Raw genomic sequence first — 17,638 nt, 5'->3', positions numbered from 1 at the left:
TGCACCTGCTAAAACCTCAGCGAGCATTTCTGAGATGACAGCCAGCAAGCGACGGAGGCGAAGCACAGCCTCCACTGGCAGGGTCAGGGAGAGAAGAAGGAACAGAGTTGCCCCCTCCTCCGCGTCCCTTGCCCCGCCCTGCCCAGGGCACTGAACGCTTTTCTCTTAAAAGCAGAGGGATCCTTTGAAGACATTATGCTAAGTGCAACGAGCCGGTCACAGAAGGACTAATGCTGTATAATTCCACTTCTGTGAGGTTCCCAGAGTAGTCAAATCCAGAGAGAGGGAAAAGGAGACCGGTGGTTCCCAGGAGCTGGGGGGGGGGGGGGGGGGGCGTTAAGTGTTCAATGGGGACAGAGTTTCAGTTCTGCAGGAAAGTGTCCTGGCTGGTGCTGCTGGGTGCACAACAAAGGGAATGGCCTTAGCGCCACTGAAGCCTTCACTCGAACATGGTTAAGATCATAAATTTTACATTATGTGTATTTTACCACAATTCAAAAAAAAAAAAAACTGGTTGGGATCATACAGGCTGGGCAGGCAGGTAGGGGAGAGGAGAGAGGTCTCGTGCTACAGAGACAGCCAAGGCGCTCAGGGCCCATCCTGAGCTATGGCCCTCACGTCTCTGACTCCAGGCTTGGAAGCAGGAAGCTGTACAGGCTGTAGGAGCGAGATGCAGCCTGTGGAGGCCTTGGCCGGATGGCGGGGGGTGGCAGCTGTGGCAGCGTCCAGGGGACACGTCGCCTGCCAAGCGAGCCCAGGCTGGCGTTGGATGCAAGACCTTCTCTGCTTCCGTGCTGTACCAGCCTTCCCAGGCAGTGACTGTGCGTGTGCTGTAGTCGATGGCACGGCTTCCAGGGCCAGGCCACGTTAGGACAGGAGACCTCAGGAGACTCTACAACCAGGGGCTCTCTCCCCTGAACGCAAGAGCCCGAGGCATGCCGCAGCAAAGCCTTCCTGGAAATCTCGTCCAGAGGACTGGAGCTCTGACAGCTTTCAGACCCTGCCGGACAGAAGTGCCCGTGTTTTCCCTGCTCTGTGCCTGGAGAGATGGGAAGGTGAGTGTGAGGCACAAAATGAAACATTTTGCCATGTTGGGGGGAAAAAACGTGGGACAGGATTGTCCCCTTGAATTTTTCTGAAATCTTTCCAGGCCTGTAACTCTTGAAATTTTTATTCATTAAATTTGGATGAGAAAACCCAGGTCTTCATATAGTCATCATATTTCACAAGCCAAAAACCAGGACAAGTAGCCAATGGCTAGGACGCAATACTTGAAATCAAAGCTGTCCTGGAAAATCTAGGTCACACGGCCACTAATTATACAGAACACATATGTTCATGTCCCTAAACTAACCCAGGGCTTTTAGGTTTTATAAATGATATTTTAAGACTTTGATCATATCCATTTCTACTTTCCTCCAAATTTTTGCTAAAACAGAAACTTTCCTATGTTATCAAAATTTCTAGAAAATTAACCTCTGTGGATGGAGAGCTGTTCTGGCAGATATTCTGAGGTCCCCCTCAGAAAACATGGTCCATCCCCCCCAATGGCTTCTGGGGCCCACATGGCCCAGCTCCCATCACTGATGGACCCCCAGGCTGCAGGGCAGGAGTTCTGAAGGTGGACCTAATTTGCTGTGATGAATTGTGTGCATGCCCCAGCGATCAAAACTGCAGCTGAGACCGATTATATTTAATGATTGCGATGGTTCTTGTGGAAACACGTCAGTGTATATACCTCTGCCCAATCAAAGAAGAAGTCCAGCCTGGCACGTGGAAAGAGTGATCCCTGCCACCCAGAATGGGAAGAGCCGCCCCCTCCTCAGGAGCTGGTCCCACTGACGGAGCTGAAGAACACTGGGGCCCAGCCTGCAACGCCTTGTCTGCCCTTCTTGTCTACACTCAGTTTCCAACCCAAATGTGGGCACATCATCACTGCCCACACACCTGCCCCACCATGGCCTTGTGGGTCTCCCCTGTACCTTCCCTCCCCCAACCAGGCAGAAGTCGCTGGTTTCCAGGAGGCAAACGAAGAAACATCTACATTCCCAGTCTGTCCCATCCCTCTCAATTGGCCAGAAGGGTGTGTGTGTGTGTGTGTGTGTGTGTGTTTTCACATGCAGTTTTAGGGTGGAAAGAAAGGGGGGCAGGTAAGCACGGAATTAAGAGCATATATGGAAGGTGACATGAAAGCAGTGTAGTTCCTGGAACTTTCTTAGTACTTGATACTAATGGATGTGTATTAGTATTAGTATTAGCTGGCTGGCCAAATGGATGGATGGAAGGAAGATGGATGGCTGACTGATGGGTGGATGGCTGGCTGCATGGCTGGGTAGACAATGGATGGGAGGATAGATGGCGGGATGGTGGATGGAAAGACAAATGAATGGGGGACCCCTGGGTGGTTCAGCGGTTTGGTGCCTGCCTTCAGCCCAGGGCCTGATCCTGGAGACCCGGGATCGAGTCCCACGTCAGGCTTCCTGCATGGAGCCTGCTTCTCCCTCTGCCTGTGTCTCTCAGCCTTTCTCTGTGTGTGTGTCTCTCATGAATAAATGAATATAATCTTTAAAAGAAAAGAAAAAAGAAAAGAAAAGAAAGACAAATAAATAGATAGAAGAGTGGATGGATAGCAGATGCATGAGTAGTAGGAGAAAGAGGAGAGCATGAATACGTAAGTAGGTAGGAAGGTGGAGGGGGTGGTGGAAAGACAACGGGCTTTGAAGTCCAAATCCCACTTTAGTCACTTACTGTACCTGTGACCTTAGACAAGTCACTTTGTTTCTCAAAGTTCCTGTTTCCTTGCCTGAAAAGTGGGATGAATAGTACCCACTCATAGCCTTGTTATGAGCTCCAAATTAGATAACATGGACACAGTGTTCACAACACGTACAATAATATACAGACGGTCAATATTGTCATAATCAATACCAACCACGAGGTTCTTCCATCATTGTCAACTCGAAAGCATGGATGACCCCACACTTCTGATGTGGCGCCATCAGAAGGAAGGATGGAGGAGACTAAGGTGGTGCCCTGGGTCAGGGACACAGCTGGTGGACAGTGCATCCAGGTCTGGCTTCAGGGTATGGGGGGACCAGTCACTGAGCCACACTTGCTTCCCCTGCTCAAACACGCAAACCATGCAGGTGGCATACACTCCCCATTTCTGCCCCCGGGACCCTCTTTTCCTTGTAGGTATCCTATACTTTATTGTCCTTCCCAAGCCTCAGCTTTCTGGTCTGCAAAATGGCGAGAGTAAAGGGCACTCCTCGTGGTACCAGGTTGTTGAAGCGCCAATGGGATAATACTTACCAACCAGGATGTGTTGCAGCAGGAGCCTGAGACTCAGAGCCCCGGCGGGTAAGGAACCAGGTGGGACAGACCAGGTGGGGTAGTGCTGAACTGGGAAGCACATCCCTGTGTCTAAAGGGGTACAGCTGGTTGCTGCCCCACAAAAGTGTGGCCCAGGGATTTCTAGGTCTGATTTGCAGAAAAATCAAGAACTCTAGCCATTTAGTGGTGTGGTAAAGAGGACAGAATCTGGGGCTGGTGGCCTGGGCCCAGCACTGACCAGCTCTGTGGCCTAGGGAGACTGCCTGTCTGTACCTCAGTTTCCTTACTTTAATAATAGAGGCATTAACACTGTCTGCTGCTCAATAAGCACTATATGTTAGCCACTGTAATTATAGGAAATCTCCATTTTGACACACAGATCACCATTTAAAGATTTCAATATCCCTGGCCACGGCCTGTAAGTTTTCACCCTCCACGAGGCAAAAATGTTCAATGTTACTATGGCAATAACTTTTCCTGGTGTGTTACTCCTCCCCTCAGCGGGAGAGGAGGGTGGTGGGGTCCTTCTCCATCATTCTGGAGCACTTGATGGGGGGGAAGGAGTTGGCACACTTTCATAGCCCCCTGGGAACCCCAATCCCTGCTCCAGACAATTTCAGCATCTTGTGTCCCCCTCACCATACCTCCTTATCAATGTGCTATTTTTTAAAAGATTTTATTTATTTATTCATGAGAGACACACACAGAGAGAGAGAGAGGCAGAGACACAGGCAGAGGGAGAAGCAGGCCCCATGCAGGGAGCCCGACGTGGGACTCGATCCCGGGTCTCCAGGATCACGCCCTGGGCTGAAGGCGGCGTTAAACCACTGAGCCACCGGGTCTGCCCTCAATGTGCTATTTTATCCAAGACCCAAAGAATATAAGATGCTCCAGTATTTGATGTAACACAGTGAACAAAAGAAATGACTAATTCAAGTATAACACACACATGAGCCAGTCCGGTTTAGGAGGTGTTACGAGAAGCTGTGTGTCGGTGAAATATGGTAATGCCTAACAATATATTGAGCTCCTTCTATGTGCCCAACCTGGGCCGCCAGGTCTCCATACATGATCCTTGCACCTCCCGACTGTCACCATTTTACCGATGAAGCGACGGAGTCTCAGAAAGGAGAAGCGGCTCTTGCTACATCATACAACTGGTCAGAGGCAGGGCTTGGATTTGCGTCCAAACGGCCCAGGCTTCAGGCTGCTTCCTCTCCTCCTGCCGCCCCCTGCCCACCCCCCTGCCACCGAAAGGAGACACCGCACCAAACCTGTCACCACCTCCGCCCGGATCCTAGGACACAGGGCATCTCACTGCAGCCGTGGGCCAGCGCCCGCCAGTCCATGTTTGATTTTGTCTGAACTCCAGAAGCAGAGCGAGTGGGGCCACGTTCATTATTGACACAGCAAAATTAATTTCTGCCATCTCCTCCCTCGCCCCCCGTGCCCGGCCCCCACCCCTCGCCTCTCCTGTGAGCGCGGACGCACGGCTGCTGACTGGCGCTCCTGAAATGCCAACTTGCATTTCTCATCATTAATTTCTTTCTAAATGTCATTAGTAATTGTTCCTGCTCGACCAAAGAGCGCAATCCAGGCTTCCGCCAAGAGCACCCGGTTCTCGCCTCTCAGCTGGCGGGGGCCGAGCACCCCCAGCCGGGCCAGACCCCGGCACCCTCGCAGGAGGCAGCCAGCCCCGCTCCCAGCACGCGGCGTCGGCAGACAAAGCAGGCCTCGTGCTTAACAGGAATGGGCTCCACAACAGAAAGCCGCCGCCCGCCGAATTGGCGGAGTGCTTCGAGGCGCAGGCTCTGCCGCCAACCGGGCGGTCGGGGTTCAAGCCCCACCTCTGCCACTGCCTAGCGGTGCCTCAGTCTCCCTGGCTGCAAAACGGGAGAAGAACAGCGCTGACTTCATAGGGTTGGCCGGAGGACGAATCAGGAAGCTCGATGCAGAGGGCCCCCCGCAGTCCCCACGGTGTCTCTGTTATTGTTATCCCCCACCTGACCGGGGTGAGGTCGGCTCTTACCAGCTGTGTGACGTGGCATGATATGGAGTCTCCCATCTGTGAGAGCCGGACATCACAGCAGCTCCACCCCAGGGCCGCCCCCCCGCCAGCTGGGCGCTGTACCCCACATTCCACGAAGGCTGTGCTGCGCCCCCACAAGGAGCCTCCGCGTCCAGGAGAGGACGGTGAGCCTCAGAGGGGAGGTCATATGCCCAAGGTCGCAGTGACAGCAAGAAGCAACTGAGATTCACCCCCTCCAGCCCTCAAGGCCTTAATCTTTGCTGAACGTGGGGCTGCCTCTTTGTCTAAGTCCGTGGGGGCTGGGGGGCAGGGCTTTGTACAGGGTCAGCCTCCGGGAGCCTCAGACCCACCCGGCACCCACTGATTATGTAGGATTGTCATTGTTCCTGAGAAACTGAAGGCATTTGGTCCGGGCTGGGACCGCGCCGGCAGGGGCTGGGCTCCCGGCACACACAAGGGCCGCTGGCTGGAGGCTCCTGGCAGCTCCTGGCAGCTCCCCCATGCCCATCTGTCGCCATGGCATGGTGCCCCTCTTAAGTTGGTTGGCCCCCCGCCCTAGGGCATGAATGACAGGCTCTGATGGGCAGACAGGCAGCCTGAGGCTGATTCCAAGTGCCATCTCTGCCCGGAGCCGGGCCTTGGGGGGAGCCCCCCCATCCCCACCTGGGCCTCCACACACTTCACTGCTCATGCGGGCAGATCTTGAGTCTCGTGAGGGCATCTGGGTACACCCAGACAGAGGCTCCTCCCAGGGCTTGATCCCTTCTTGCTCCTCTCAGCAGTGACCACGGTAGCCACTGCTCACCCCACCTGCCTGGAGTGAAGCCATATCACTCTCCTGCTTGCCCCTAGCACCCAGCACCCAGCACCCAGAGGCCTGTCCTTGGTTCCTAGGGGACTGAGAGTCCCCTTCAAGCCCACTGCCTCAGCCTCAGGGCTGAGAACACAGATGTTAGTGTCAGGCTGCCTGGTTCATAGCTCTGCAACTCTAGCAGCTGTGCGGCCTGGGGGAGCCTCAGTTTACCCATCTGTGACATGAAGATCATAGGATGCCACACTTGTGGGGTCTCCATGAGGTCTCAAAAGACTACACACGTGAAGGGAGGTAACTGGGCTCCCAGGAAGCACTCAGAAAATACTGTCTCATTTTTACTATGTTGGGGTGAGTGGCTCAGGAGGACTAGGAGCCATCTGTGACCCTCACTCGTTCTCCCCAGACGCAGACCCTAAATAGCCACACTCAGCCCCTCAGGAGCCTCAGCCGTCCACAGCGGTCACAGTGGTAAGAGATGACGATGCTGGAGACAGGGAAGGCTGCACCCCACAGAAGAGTAAACAGATCAAGAGACACAGTGAGAGGGATCGCTGGGTGGCTCAGTGGTTTGGCGCCTGCCTACGGCCCAGGGTGTGATCCTAGAGTTCAGGGATCGAGTCCCACATCTGGCTCCCTGCATGGAGCCTGCTTTTCCCTCTGCCTGTGTCTCTGCCTCTCTCTCTCTCTCTCTCTCTCATAAATAAATAAAATCTTAAAAAAAGAGAGAGAGAGAGAGACAGTGAGAAAGGAGGAAAGCCCAGGTGCCCCAAGCCTCCTGTGATGTCACGGGGACACGTCAGGTTATGCGTAGCGTATGATGGAACTGGATGACACACCATATGTTATACTACATTATGCCACAAGCATACAGTCAACATTCATTCTGTTTGTCATCTGTTTACTGTTCCTCTCCCCACAACATTTGAGGGACTTGGGCCTCCGTGTGCCCCAACACCTGCACACATCTGGCACAGAGAAGTTGCTCAGGAAACACTGTGGGCTACACTGAGCATATCACGCGTGACGGACTGAATGAATGAATGGACGAGGGAGTGAACCAAAGGCCTCCAGGCACCCAGACCACAGGCGCAAGGACACAGTAGTGGCTGGGGCTGACCAAACCTGCGCCCGCTGCTGGAGGCTCTGCAGGCACCACTACCTTTGGCCTCACCGACACCCACAGGAAGGAGCTGTCATTACCCCCAACCTACTGAGGCCCACAAAAGATCAGTGACTTGCTCAAGGTCACAGAGCTGCTCCCAGGTTGCCTACCCATAGTGTGGGCTGGGTGCGCCACACCGTGTTGTCACACCGAATAGAATCCACTCCGTGAGGGCAGCCCGGGGGGCTCAGCGGTTTAGCGCTGCCTTCAGCCCGGGGCCTGATTCTGGAGACCCGGGATCGAGTCCCATGTTGGGCTCCCTGCATGAAGCCTGCTTCTCCCTCTGCCTGTGTCTCTGCCTCTCTCTCTCTCTCTGTATCTCTCATGAAAAAATAAATTTAAAAAAGCTTAAAAAATAAAAAAAAGAGGAAGGAAGATAGCAGACAGGTTTAAAAATATATATTAAAAAAAAAAAAAAAGAATCCACTCCGTGAAAGGCTCTGGTGTCCTGCCCTGGTGGGGAAGGCAGGACACACAAAGCAATCCTACCCTGGAATATGCCTTGGTCACCCACAGGAAGCCTTGAGTTATTTTTTTTTTTTAATTTGTTACAGTTTACTTTTTTTAAAGATTTTTTTAAAATGTGTTATTTATTCATGAGAGACAGAGAGAGAGAGAGAGAGAGGCAGAGGCAGAGGGAGAAGCAGGCTCCATGCAGGGAGCCCGATGTGGGACTCGATCCCGGGTCTCCAGGATCACCCCCTGGACTGAAGGTGGCGCTAAACCGCTGAGCCACCTGGGCTGCCCGAAGCCTTAGGTTCTAAGTGCTTTTCACACCTGAGCGCTCCACCTTCATGCCCACCCGAATCAGTAGGTCTTACCCCATTTTATAGACGAGGACACTGAGGCCAAAGAGGTACCAATGTCTGCAATGGAAAATGATGGAACAAACTGGTGGCTACTGCAAAGCAAGCAACAGGTTCTCACTCCCTGGAACCTCTGCTGGGTGTCACCAGGCACCTCCCTGTTGCTCCCCGAGGCTAAGCCCAGCCGGGCCCAGCTCCCCCTGCAGCCGTGGGGTGGCAGGAACAGGGCTGCCTTTAAAGTGGGACGGAGGAAGATGCTCCTACTCACAGAGAACTCAGCCAAAGAGTCAAATGCTAAGTATGTGCCTAGAGCACTTTTAATTTTTAATTATTATTAGTTATAATTATCTGGCTGGATCTGACAGCACGAGCGCGCAGGCAAGGAAACTGGCTCCTCGGTTACCCATCTTATAAGGACCAGGAATTTGGGACGCCCGGGTAGCTCAGTGGTTGAGCATCTGCCTTTGGCTGAGGTCATGATCCTGGGGCCCTGGGATCGAGTCCTATATCAGGCTCCTTGCAGGGAGCCTGCTTCTCCCTCTGCCTGTGTCTCTGCCTCTCTGTGTGTCTCTCATGAATTAATAAATAAAATCTTAAAAAAAAAAATAAGGACCAAGAATTTAAAAAACTTGGGCTCCTAGAATCTGCAACCCTAGATGACAACCCTCTTTCTTCTTCTCCCTTCCTTTTTTGTGTTCTTTCCTTTATTTTCCTACTTTCTAGGAGCTCAAAAATAATGGTAAAACATATAGGGAGAGATGGAGGGATGGATAGATAGATGGATCGATGGACAGATGGATGGCCAGACCGATGGATGAATGGATGACAGAGGGAGTTTTACAGCCCAAAACTCACATATGGGCAGGAAGTCAGGTGTAAACATAGTTATTTCAATCTGCACTGGCAAAGGGATCAAGGGGTTAAACCAAGGGCCAGAGAAGCTAAAGGAGCTAGAATCAGGGAGAGCTTCTCAGAGAAGGGACCACCTGAGCTGGGTCCTGAAGCCTGAGAGGAAAGGAAGGGTGTTCAAGGATCAGCAGAGCAGCCAGGAAGCACCTACCTCGCTGATTAGACCAGGTGCATGAAGCAAGGTGTTCACCCACCTCCAGCCCTCTCCTCTGTTCCCTGGACACCCCAAGTCTGTCCATGTCTCTGAATCTGCACTGGCTGTTCCCTTTCCCAGAAGGTCCCCAGCTTTTCCCCACACTGGCTCCTTCACAAGCTTCAGGACTCTGTTGAAATGCCAGCCTTCTTTGGCCACCCAATCCTCAACATTCTCTTGCCCTTGCCCTGATGCGTGCACACATGCACACACGCATACACACGCACACACACACACACACACTTATCGTTTTCCATCACCATGCAGTGTTTTACTGTCCTCAAAATTCTACAGTTTGGAATGACCTAGTTCATGTATTTACTGACTTACCGATGGCATCTGCCAAAGAATGACAGCTGGGTGAGAACAGGGATCATATCTACCTGTGCACACTTGTGCCTTGGACCCCCATGATGGCACCCACCTACAGTAGGTACTCGGTGTATATTTTTTTTAACAAAAGATTTTATTTATTTATTCACGAGAGACACACACAGAGAGGCAGAGACACAGGCAGAGGGAGAAGCCGGCTCCATGCTGGGAGCCCGATGTGGGACTCGATCTCGGGACTCCAGGATCATGCCCTGAGCCGAAGGCAGATGCTCAACCGCTGAGCCATCCAGGCATCCCCTCAGTGTATATTCTTAAATGAAAATGGAATGAGGGGAAGGGTCAACTCAAATATCCTCGAGGGCTAAGAAGGAAGGGTCCCATGGGGCTCAGAGCACGCCCCTTGCTCACAGACACCTCCCCCTGGCTGGGTACCAGGATTCAGCCTGGCAGGGCCCAGCTCACCCCATTGGAAGGGCTCCAGGTTGCTTGTTAGAATACCTAGCTCTGCTTTTAATCAATTGTAATCATTTAGCTGGAAGCGGCATGATTAGGCACACACAAGCAAACAGCGTGAGCTAATCCTTTAAATGCGCCCGCTCAACGCAGGGCTGGCCGCTTTGCCGCTGCAGGCCCCGGCTCGGGGAGCGCTTCCTGCGGCCCCTCACTTTGTCAATACGGGAGCCTAGATTCCAGGGCACAGGGCAGACCCACTACTCCCCCCGGCCCAGCCCAGGCCCATCACGGAGGTCTGAGGAGCATAGGAACTCCCCCCATCAAAGAGACCCTTCCTCAGGCTCCAGGCTGTGTGTGACAGCACTCAGCGAGGCCGCCAGAGGGGGGAAAAGTGGCAGCACCAGGAAGCTTGTGGCCTTTTGCAGTCCCTGTCTCCACGACCAGCCCTAATCCTTCCTCTGCTCAAGCGGAGCCTGAGCTGAACTCACCCCATTGCTTCTCACTAGGTTTGCGGGTTCCTGGCCTCAAGTGCCAGCCTAGCAAATGCCAGGTACAGTCTCAGCAGCGCAGAAGTGGCCCCAGTGTGTTTCCACCTGGGCCCACCTGCGAGCAGGTTCTTTCGCAACCGCTGTTAACCGCTACTTGTGAGCTACCTGCTTGGCCCAACTACTAAAATAGTTTCTGGGTCCCCTGACATGAAGGCTTTTTATAGTTCAGCACTGCAGGCCTCATTTAAATCTATTAGCTCATATAAATGGCAATTCATTTAAACTTTGGAGGATTTCTGTTTGCCTTGGTGGCAAAGACGATTTGGCTTTGCATGTGGCTCTGCCATTTGCTTGTGACCCTGGACATACCACCTAAGCTCTTGGAGTCTCAGTTTCCAGATCTGCAAATGAGGATCATAAGAGCACCTATTTCAGGGGGCTGTGCTGAGACAATCCATACAAAATGCTTAGGTCAGAGCGTGGTCTCCTGGAAGGGAGCCACCCAGGGGAGGTGACTGCTCGAACTATTTCTTGGCCGATTTCACGGGGAGCATGTCCACCCTGTTGAAGGCCAGCCTCGTATGGCTAAGTAATTTGCACACTCCCTGCATGCAGTCCCTTGGCGACAGTGAAGAGCAGGATACAGTGAGCCTCAGGATGGGCAGAAGGACATGCCATCCCTGTCCAGTGTCCGTGGGCACGGAGGTGTCCACAGGGATCCCCAGACAGCTGGGCAGGGTGGCTGAGCCAGCCCCTCCCCTCAGCTCAGCTAACCCCTGGCAAGGGGCCCATAGGGCCCCAGGCCTTCATCTGCTGAGGCCTGAGGCTGGATATGCAAGGCCAACACCCCGGACATTTTCGGGGTCTGTGGCTTATAGAGTTGTGTTGCAGGTCCCCCACCAAATCGACATACTACCCTCCACTGAGCCCCGGGCAAGGCAGAAGGAAATGGTCCAAGGGAAAAGCTTGGGCCAGAGGCAGTGAAAGCTGGAAAGGACTTGAAGCCCCGGCCTCTGTGGCCTTTCTACCTCGCCTCCCTGCTCCGCACACCCAGCTCCTCCCTGGGCCCCAGTGTGGGTGTCCTGTGCCCGTGGCCTTCACACTTGGCTGGGTGCCACAGATGGAGAGACTCAGCATCTCACTGTGTCCACGCTCAAGCCAGAAATCAGGAAATCACAGCAAAGCCTAGTGGAGGGGGCTCTGGAAAGTCAGCTGACCTCCAATGCCTAACGTTAAGAATATGCTAATAGTCATGGTCACAGTAACGTGAAGAATAACGGTAAATGCTAATAATAACCACAGGTAGTGTCAACCACACTCTTCCTATGCACCGGTCACTGTGCCAAGGGTCTCCCGCAACACAGCTCTGAGGTGGGAACTGTTAACACTCCCGTTTTCCAGATAAGAAAACTCTGGCCTAGCGCTGGGAAACGGCGGAGCCAGGCTGCAAATACAGAGCTGCTTCACAAAGACCGTGTGCGCTCCCTGCCTCCCCGCTGCGGCATTTCAGACACCTCTGCCGCCAGGGACCTTCTACCTTTCCTTCCTTCCGTCTGTAGACTCTTCCCCACACAGTGGACATTTTCAGTGTCCACCAGCCTTGGCTCCCCTCCGCCACCCGGGGCCAGTGGAGCAGAGCTGGACAGCTGACCATCAACCGTCGGAGCTCAACCATCAGATCCCCTCTCCAGGGAATCTCGAGCCTGCTGCTGGCGTGCTGGCTGTTTCCTGCAGTCACTGTCTCTGGGCTGGCCGGGGGTTCCGTCCGGCTACTTGCATAACCAAATCCCCACACTAAATCCCCTCTTTTGAAATATCCAGGAGTGTCTGTCTCAGCAGAAATGACAGAAGCCACGGCAGCACTGGCCAGCATTTTCCCTTCTAGAGATGAGCCCAGAGAGCCAGGCTGCAGGAAAACACAATATGAACCAGAAAGAGGCAGAAGGCAGAGTGTCACCACCTTGAGACAGGGGCACTTGATTCTCAAGGACTGGGCCACCAGAAACTCCACACCACTTCCGGCAAACAAAAGCCACCCAGCGTCCCTACAAATCCATTCCTCATCCTGCTCGAGCTAACCCCAGAGAGGGATGCATGAGCCGTGATTGTCAGAGGGCAGCATGCACACCCCGACCCTCTGCCCACTGCCAGAAGTCTGTGGCTGCTGCAAGCAAGTGGACAGAGCTTAAAATGCGTGAAGACAAGTGTCCCCACACTTTCACAGCAATCTGCCCACATCTGCTCCTGGCCAAGGGTCCCCTGAAAGCTCTTTGGAGTCAGGCTGGATCCCCATAGCCGAGCACGCTGCCTGAGCTCCCCGGGTGCATGCGTGCGTACATGTGTGCATGGATGTGCGTGAGTGCATGTGTGTGTGTTCAGGAACCTTCTCCCCTATCTCTCCCCCACCTCCAGCCCCTGGCAACCATTGGTGTTTTTTGTTCCAACAGTCTTGCCTTTTTCTGGAACACCAGGTAAACAGAACCACGTTAGTACGGCGCCTTTCGAATCTGGCTTCTTTCATTTGGCATTTGCAATACATCCAAGTGGCTGCGTGTGTCAGCGGCTGCTTTGTATTGCCAAGCAGTGAGGCACTGCATGCATGTAGCACACCTGTCCGTCCATTCCCAGGTAAGGGACAGCTAAGGGGTTTCCAGCTGGGGGCCAGCATCCATGGAGGTTCTGGTGTGAGCATGTTTTTCATGCTCTAGGATAAACATGTCACGGGAGGGTTGCGCAGTGAAACATTAAGTGTACGTTTGACTTTACAGGGAGTCAAGAACTATTTTGCCAGGTGGCCACACCACTTCAGGTTTCCAGCAGCAGCACGCGGGGGTTCCAGCTGCCGCTCCGCACCCTGGCCAGCACTCGGCATGGCCGACTTTTTCTTCTGTTTTGATCATCCTGGTAAGGGTGTGGTGGCCTTGCGTTGTGGTTTTCATTTGAGCTTCCCTGATTATAATCATGTTGAACGTCCCCACATCTTTGGTGAAGTGTTGAAATGCTCCACTTGTTTTACAGTGGATGTTGCCCTTCATTATTAAGTTTTCAGGGTTTTAAAAAATATGTCTTGGATAGAAGTCCTTTATCAATATGTGATTTGCACGTATTTTCTTCTGATGTGTGGCTTTTCATTTTCTTGACAGGGTCTTTCAAAGACTAGACTTCTTAAATTTTGATTCAGGGTAGAAATCGGATAATACCTCTTCCCTACTTGGATTCCCATCACAGTGGGGATAAAATCCAAACTCCTTTGCTGTCCTTCAAACCCCACCATGACAAACTTCCACCTGCCAGCCCTCTCCACACCACTGCTCCCCACTCACTCTGCTTTAGCCATCTTCTGCCTTCTGTCATTCCAGCAGTACACCCAGCTCACGTGACCACAGGGCCTTTGCACTCATGGCTCTCTTCCATACACTCCTTCTCACCAGCCAGGTCTCAGCTTAAATGCCACCTCCTCAGAGAGGCCCTCCCTGACCACACTCCCCAGGGATTATCCAACCTCACCCCCATCACACTCCAGCCCATCACCTGGTTTTATTTTCTTTGTGGTGACCATGACAGGACACTGTCGATCAGTCCCTCTTGAATGCAGGCCCTGTGGGTATTTCTCTGTCTCATTCACCACAGTCTTGGCCGTTCCTAGATCTAGTGCCTGGCACGTAGTGGGCCCTCCATGTACATGCTCTGAACAAATGGATAGCTAAGTGTAGTTCTCTCCTGCTCCTAATCACTCTGATATGAACGTGTTCCAGTCTGTCCAAAGTCCTCTTTGGGCAGAGCCAGACGAACTCAGAATCAATCAGGACTTTCACCTCCCTCATCCTGGCAACAGTGCTCCTATTAATGCATCCTAAGAGAACATTCTCTTTGGAGGTAGACAAATCACTGTGACACAGCCCAAGCCTACCGGGGCCAAATCTCATCACTGTTGCCTCTATATTCACAGCAGGTATTTCCAGTTTTACAATGAGAACAATCCTCAGCCTTATATCTTAAGACCTCTTGGCTCAGAGTCACTTGTGCCAACAAACATTAGTTTCCTTGAGTCTCCCCACAGGACCTCAAATGACATACAGCCAGGAGAGCCAGTCAAGGTTCCAGCAAGGGCCCTGCCTCCTGCTGTACACACAAACCCCCACATGTCACCCCAGGGAAATAAGGCACTTGCCCACCAGCCCCAGGTTCTGTGTAATGATGATGAAAACTTCAATGCCTGAAAAACCCTCCTCTCAAAAACCCAGAAAATTGCTATTCAAGTTACTTAAGGAAAGCCATTATTTGCATAGATCGGGTGTCGCTACAACACTTCTGCATTTAAATGGTCTGTAATTAAAATCATTAATTGCAGAAAATAGTCACTCGTTAAGGCTATAATTTAGCGAGGTTCTCGGCATTTGAGGATCTGCCTTAAAGGTTGACGGATGACCCAGGAAACCACCAGCTCACAGGAACCATTCTGATGCCTGGGACAGTCTGCAGCTCCGGGTGCGCATGGCTCGCAGCGGGATCGGCTTGAGACCACAGCTCTCTGGGCCTCCGTGAGGCTCCACGATAACGACGGAGCTCACAAAGGCGAGACGGGGCAACCTTTCTGGGAAAAACCTGCAAGGGAGGGAGCATCCCTTTCTCGGCATCCAGGACAACGTGGGAGGACCAGAGGGCTGAGCGAGTTCAAAGTTTGAGTAAATCATAGTTTATAGGAGCTAGTGGCTTTAAAAGAGGCCTGCCGTGTTGAGCTATAAAAAGCCGGAGTTGTCTGGGGACCCGGGGTCTATTTTGGTAGCTGCACCAAGCAGGTGAAGCAGGTGGGAGGCGCGGAAGGGCGGTGCTCAGGTGCAGGAGGCTTCCCGGACGGCCCGCTGGGCAGGTGCTGCCACTGATCTCGCTTGGCGGACTGGGGGAGGGCCCCTAGCCATCCTCAGCCGAGCCCTAGCCATCCTCAGCCAAGGGGCACATGCTCAGTTTGTGGATCAAGGTGGGGGCAGCCCTGGGCCCCGGGCAGGGTCACCACCTTGCAAGTGGCACTTGGAGCTGGGACCCCCTCTCCGGGCCTGGGTCCGTATAGCTAGGTCCCACATGGTGACAGTGTGAAGGCAGCTCTGCTTGCCCAGCCCTGCCATGGGGCCAGCCCGCGGGAAGGGAACCCTGACTGTCGGGGGCGGGGGGGAATGCCCACTGAGCCCTCCATGGGAAAGCCCCAGAAAGGAGGCACCCCAGTGCTGCCCCTCAGCAACCTGATGACACAGCCTCAACCCCCGGGAGGGGTGTGGTGTGACTGCTGAGTGCAGGCTTGGCACTTGCCCGGGTGTGCAGGCAGGCGTGTTTCCAGTGGGCAGACCCTGTGGGTCACAGTGTGCACGGCGCTTGGGAGGCTGTGACAAACGTCAGCTTTCCTTTCCTTCTGGGCACAGGGCACGATTACCCACCTCGTCCCCTTTGGAACTGGGCAGGGCCGCATCACTGCATTTGGCCAAGACAACACAGGAGTGGGAGAGGTGTGCCGCTGCCCAGCAGAAGCTTCGAGAGCTGATGTGTGGTTCACCACCTCCCTTGTGCGGTTTGTGGAAAATGCTGTTATTCTCGGTGTACGGTATCAAGGCATGTCTGCGTGTACATGTGGTGTTTCTGGGGATGTCCACATGGTGCTTCTTTTTGGGGTGTGGTCTTATGCACACTGTGTAGGTGGTATTCCGTATGTGTGTGTACACACAGTATTTCTGGGTGGACATGTGACCAATCCAGGGTTACAAGAATTTCATGCAAAAGTCAGCAGAAGAAGGCAGCTTCACCTGGACACAGACCTGAGTCCTCAGAAACCATCAACAGGTGGGACAACAGGGGCAGTGGCTGAAGGGCCTAGGGCGGCCGGCCACCACAACGTCCCCTCACGAGGGCTCTCTTGGCCACTGCCAGGCCTGCACGGTGATCTGAGGAAGCTGGCCAAGGCCACTGTGTGGCACCCAGGGGCTGCATCAGCCTCAGGCCCTGTGGTGAGCACCCCTTCCGCTGAGTTGGGGCCCAACCCAACAGCTCTCACTTTTCTGGCTTTCTCGGGCAGAGCTGGAGGCTCTGAGACCCCAGACCCAGTCCTTGGCTGCACACAGCCCCAGGATTCAGTCATGCAAGCTACACAGACCACCAGCCACAGATCCACAGCTCAGCTCAACATCATCATCAAAGATAGGTAGAGACCCAGAAGCCCCAAGAGGGGAAGGAGTTTGCACGGAAACACCACAAATGAGAGCCTTCTGAGTCCTCACCAGGCTTAGTGGCTCCAGTTCAGCTCGTCTGAGAATCATGGTCAGTAGAGCCCCAGGGGCCACCCCGATGTCGGCCTCTGGGAGGGCAGCCACTGCCTCCACACTGAGCAACTGTTGCTTTTTTGGGTGGGGTGAGGCTACGTACAAGACCCGCCATCCTGGCTTCACCCCAAGACCCTCGGTGCCTGTGGGGGCCCCCAAAGAGCACCAGGAGGGGGTATGCAGCGGACAAGGGCACTCACCTGCAGCTCGGTCTGGAAGAAGAACTTCTGTGGGCACTGCGAGCAGTCGTAGATCTTGTCCTCCTGCCCATGCACGGCAAAGATGTGCTGCTGCAACTTGTTGGCCTGGACAAAGACTGGACGCAGGCACGGCTGTCAGGGGCCAGACTCCGGGGACGCCAGCCCAGACACCCCCACACTACTCATAAGGAGGGATCGCCCACCCATGGACACAGGTGACCAAATCCTGGGCCACTAGGAGGTCACTGCAGCCACGGGAGGGGGCCGAGCCAGAGGAGCCAAGCTCTGCCACTTACAGGCTGTACAGTGTTGGACAAGTCACTTAACCTCTCGGGGCTTCATGTCCTCCTCTGAAAAAAATGAGGATCATTACAGTATTGAGTGGCTGGGAGGGTCAAATGGCTTACTACTTGCAAAATGCTTTAAAAGATGGCCTGGCACATAATTAGTCCAGGGAACACCGGCGCCATCGTCAGCCTCAGCTTCACCATTTGCCAGATACCTTCCGTGTGTGGGCTCCTGACTCTGGCACAGGCCCTGCACTAGTGTTACCCTCATTTTACAGAAAAGGAAGCTGAGGCACTGGGAATGTTAAATGACTTGTTCTAGGTCC

At 53.6% G+C, this 17,638-nt stretch overlaps 1 protein-coding gene and 1 long non-coding RNA gene across 5 annotated transcripts in view; one reads left to right on the top strand and one right to left on the bottom strand.

Moving 5' to 3' along the window:
* Positions 1 to 17,638, bottom strand: part of ZNF423 (zinc finger protein 423) — a 334,278-nt gene that overhangs the window by 12,213 nt on the left and 304,427 nt on the right. For all 4 annotated transcript variants that reach the window (XM_077898496.1, XM_077898498.1, XM_077898499.1 and 1 more), the window contains one exon: positions 17,026 to 17,141. In XM_077898496.1, coding sequence (XP_077754622.1) covers positions 17,026 to 17,141 — 116 coding nt within the window. The remainder of the gene's footprint in view (positions 1 to 17,025; positions 17,142 to 17,638) is intronic.
* LOC144314431 (uncharacterized) lies at positions 12,941 to 13,626 on the top strand. The gene is made up of 2 exons (XR_013380309.1): positions 12,941 to 13,148; positions 13,289 to 13,626. It is a non-coding gene; the product is annotated as an uncharacterized LOC144314431 (long non-coding RNA).

Source organism: Canis aureus, chromosome 5, assembly GCF_053574225.1.
Source record: "Canis aureus isolate CA01 chromosome 5, VMU_Caureus_v.1.0, whole genome shotgun sequence".
Lineage (NCBI taxonomy): Eukaryota > Metazoa > Chordata > Mammalia > Carnivora > Canidae > Canis > Canis aureus.
This window is presented reverse-complemented; position numbering and strand designations above follow the sequence as displayed.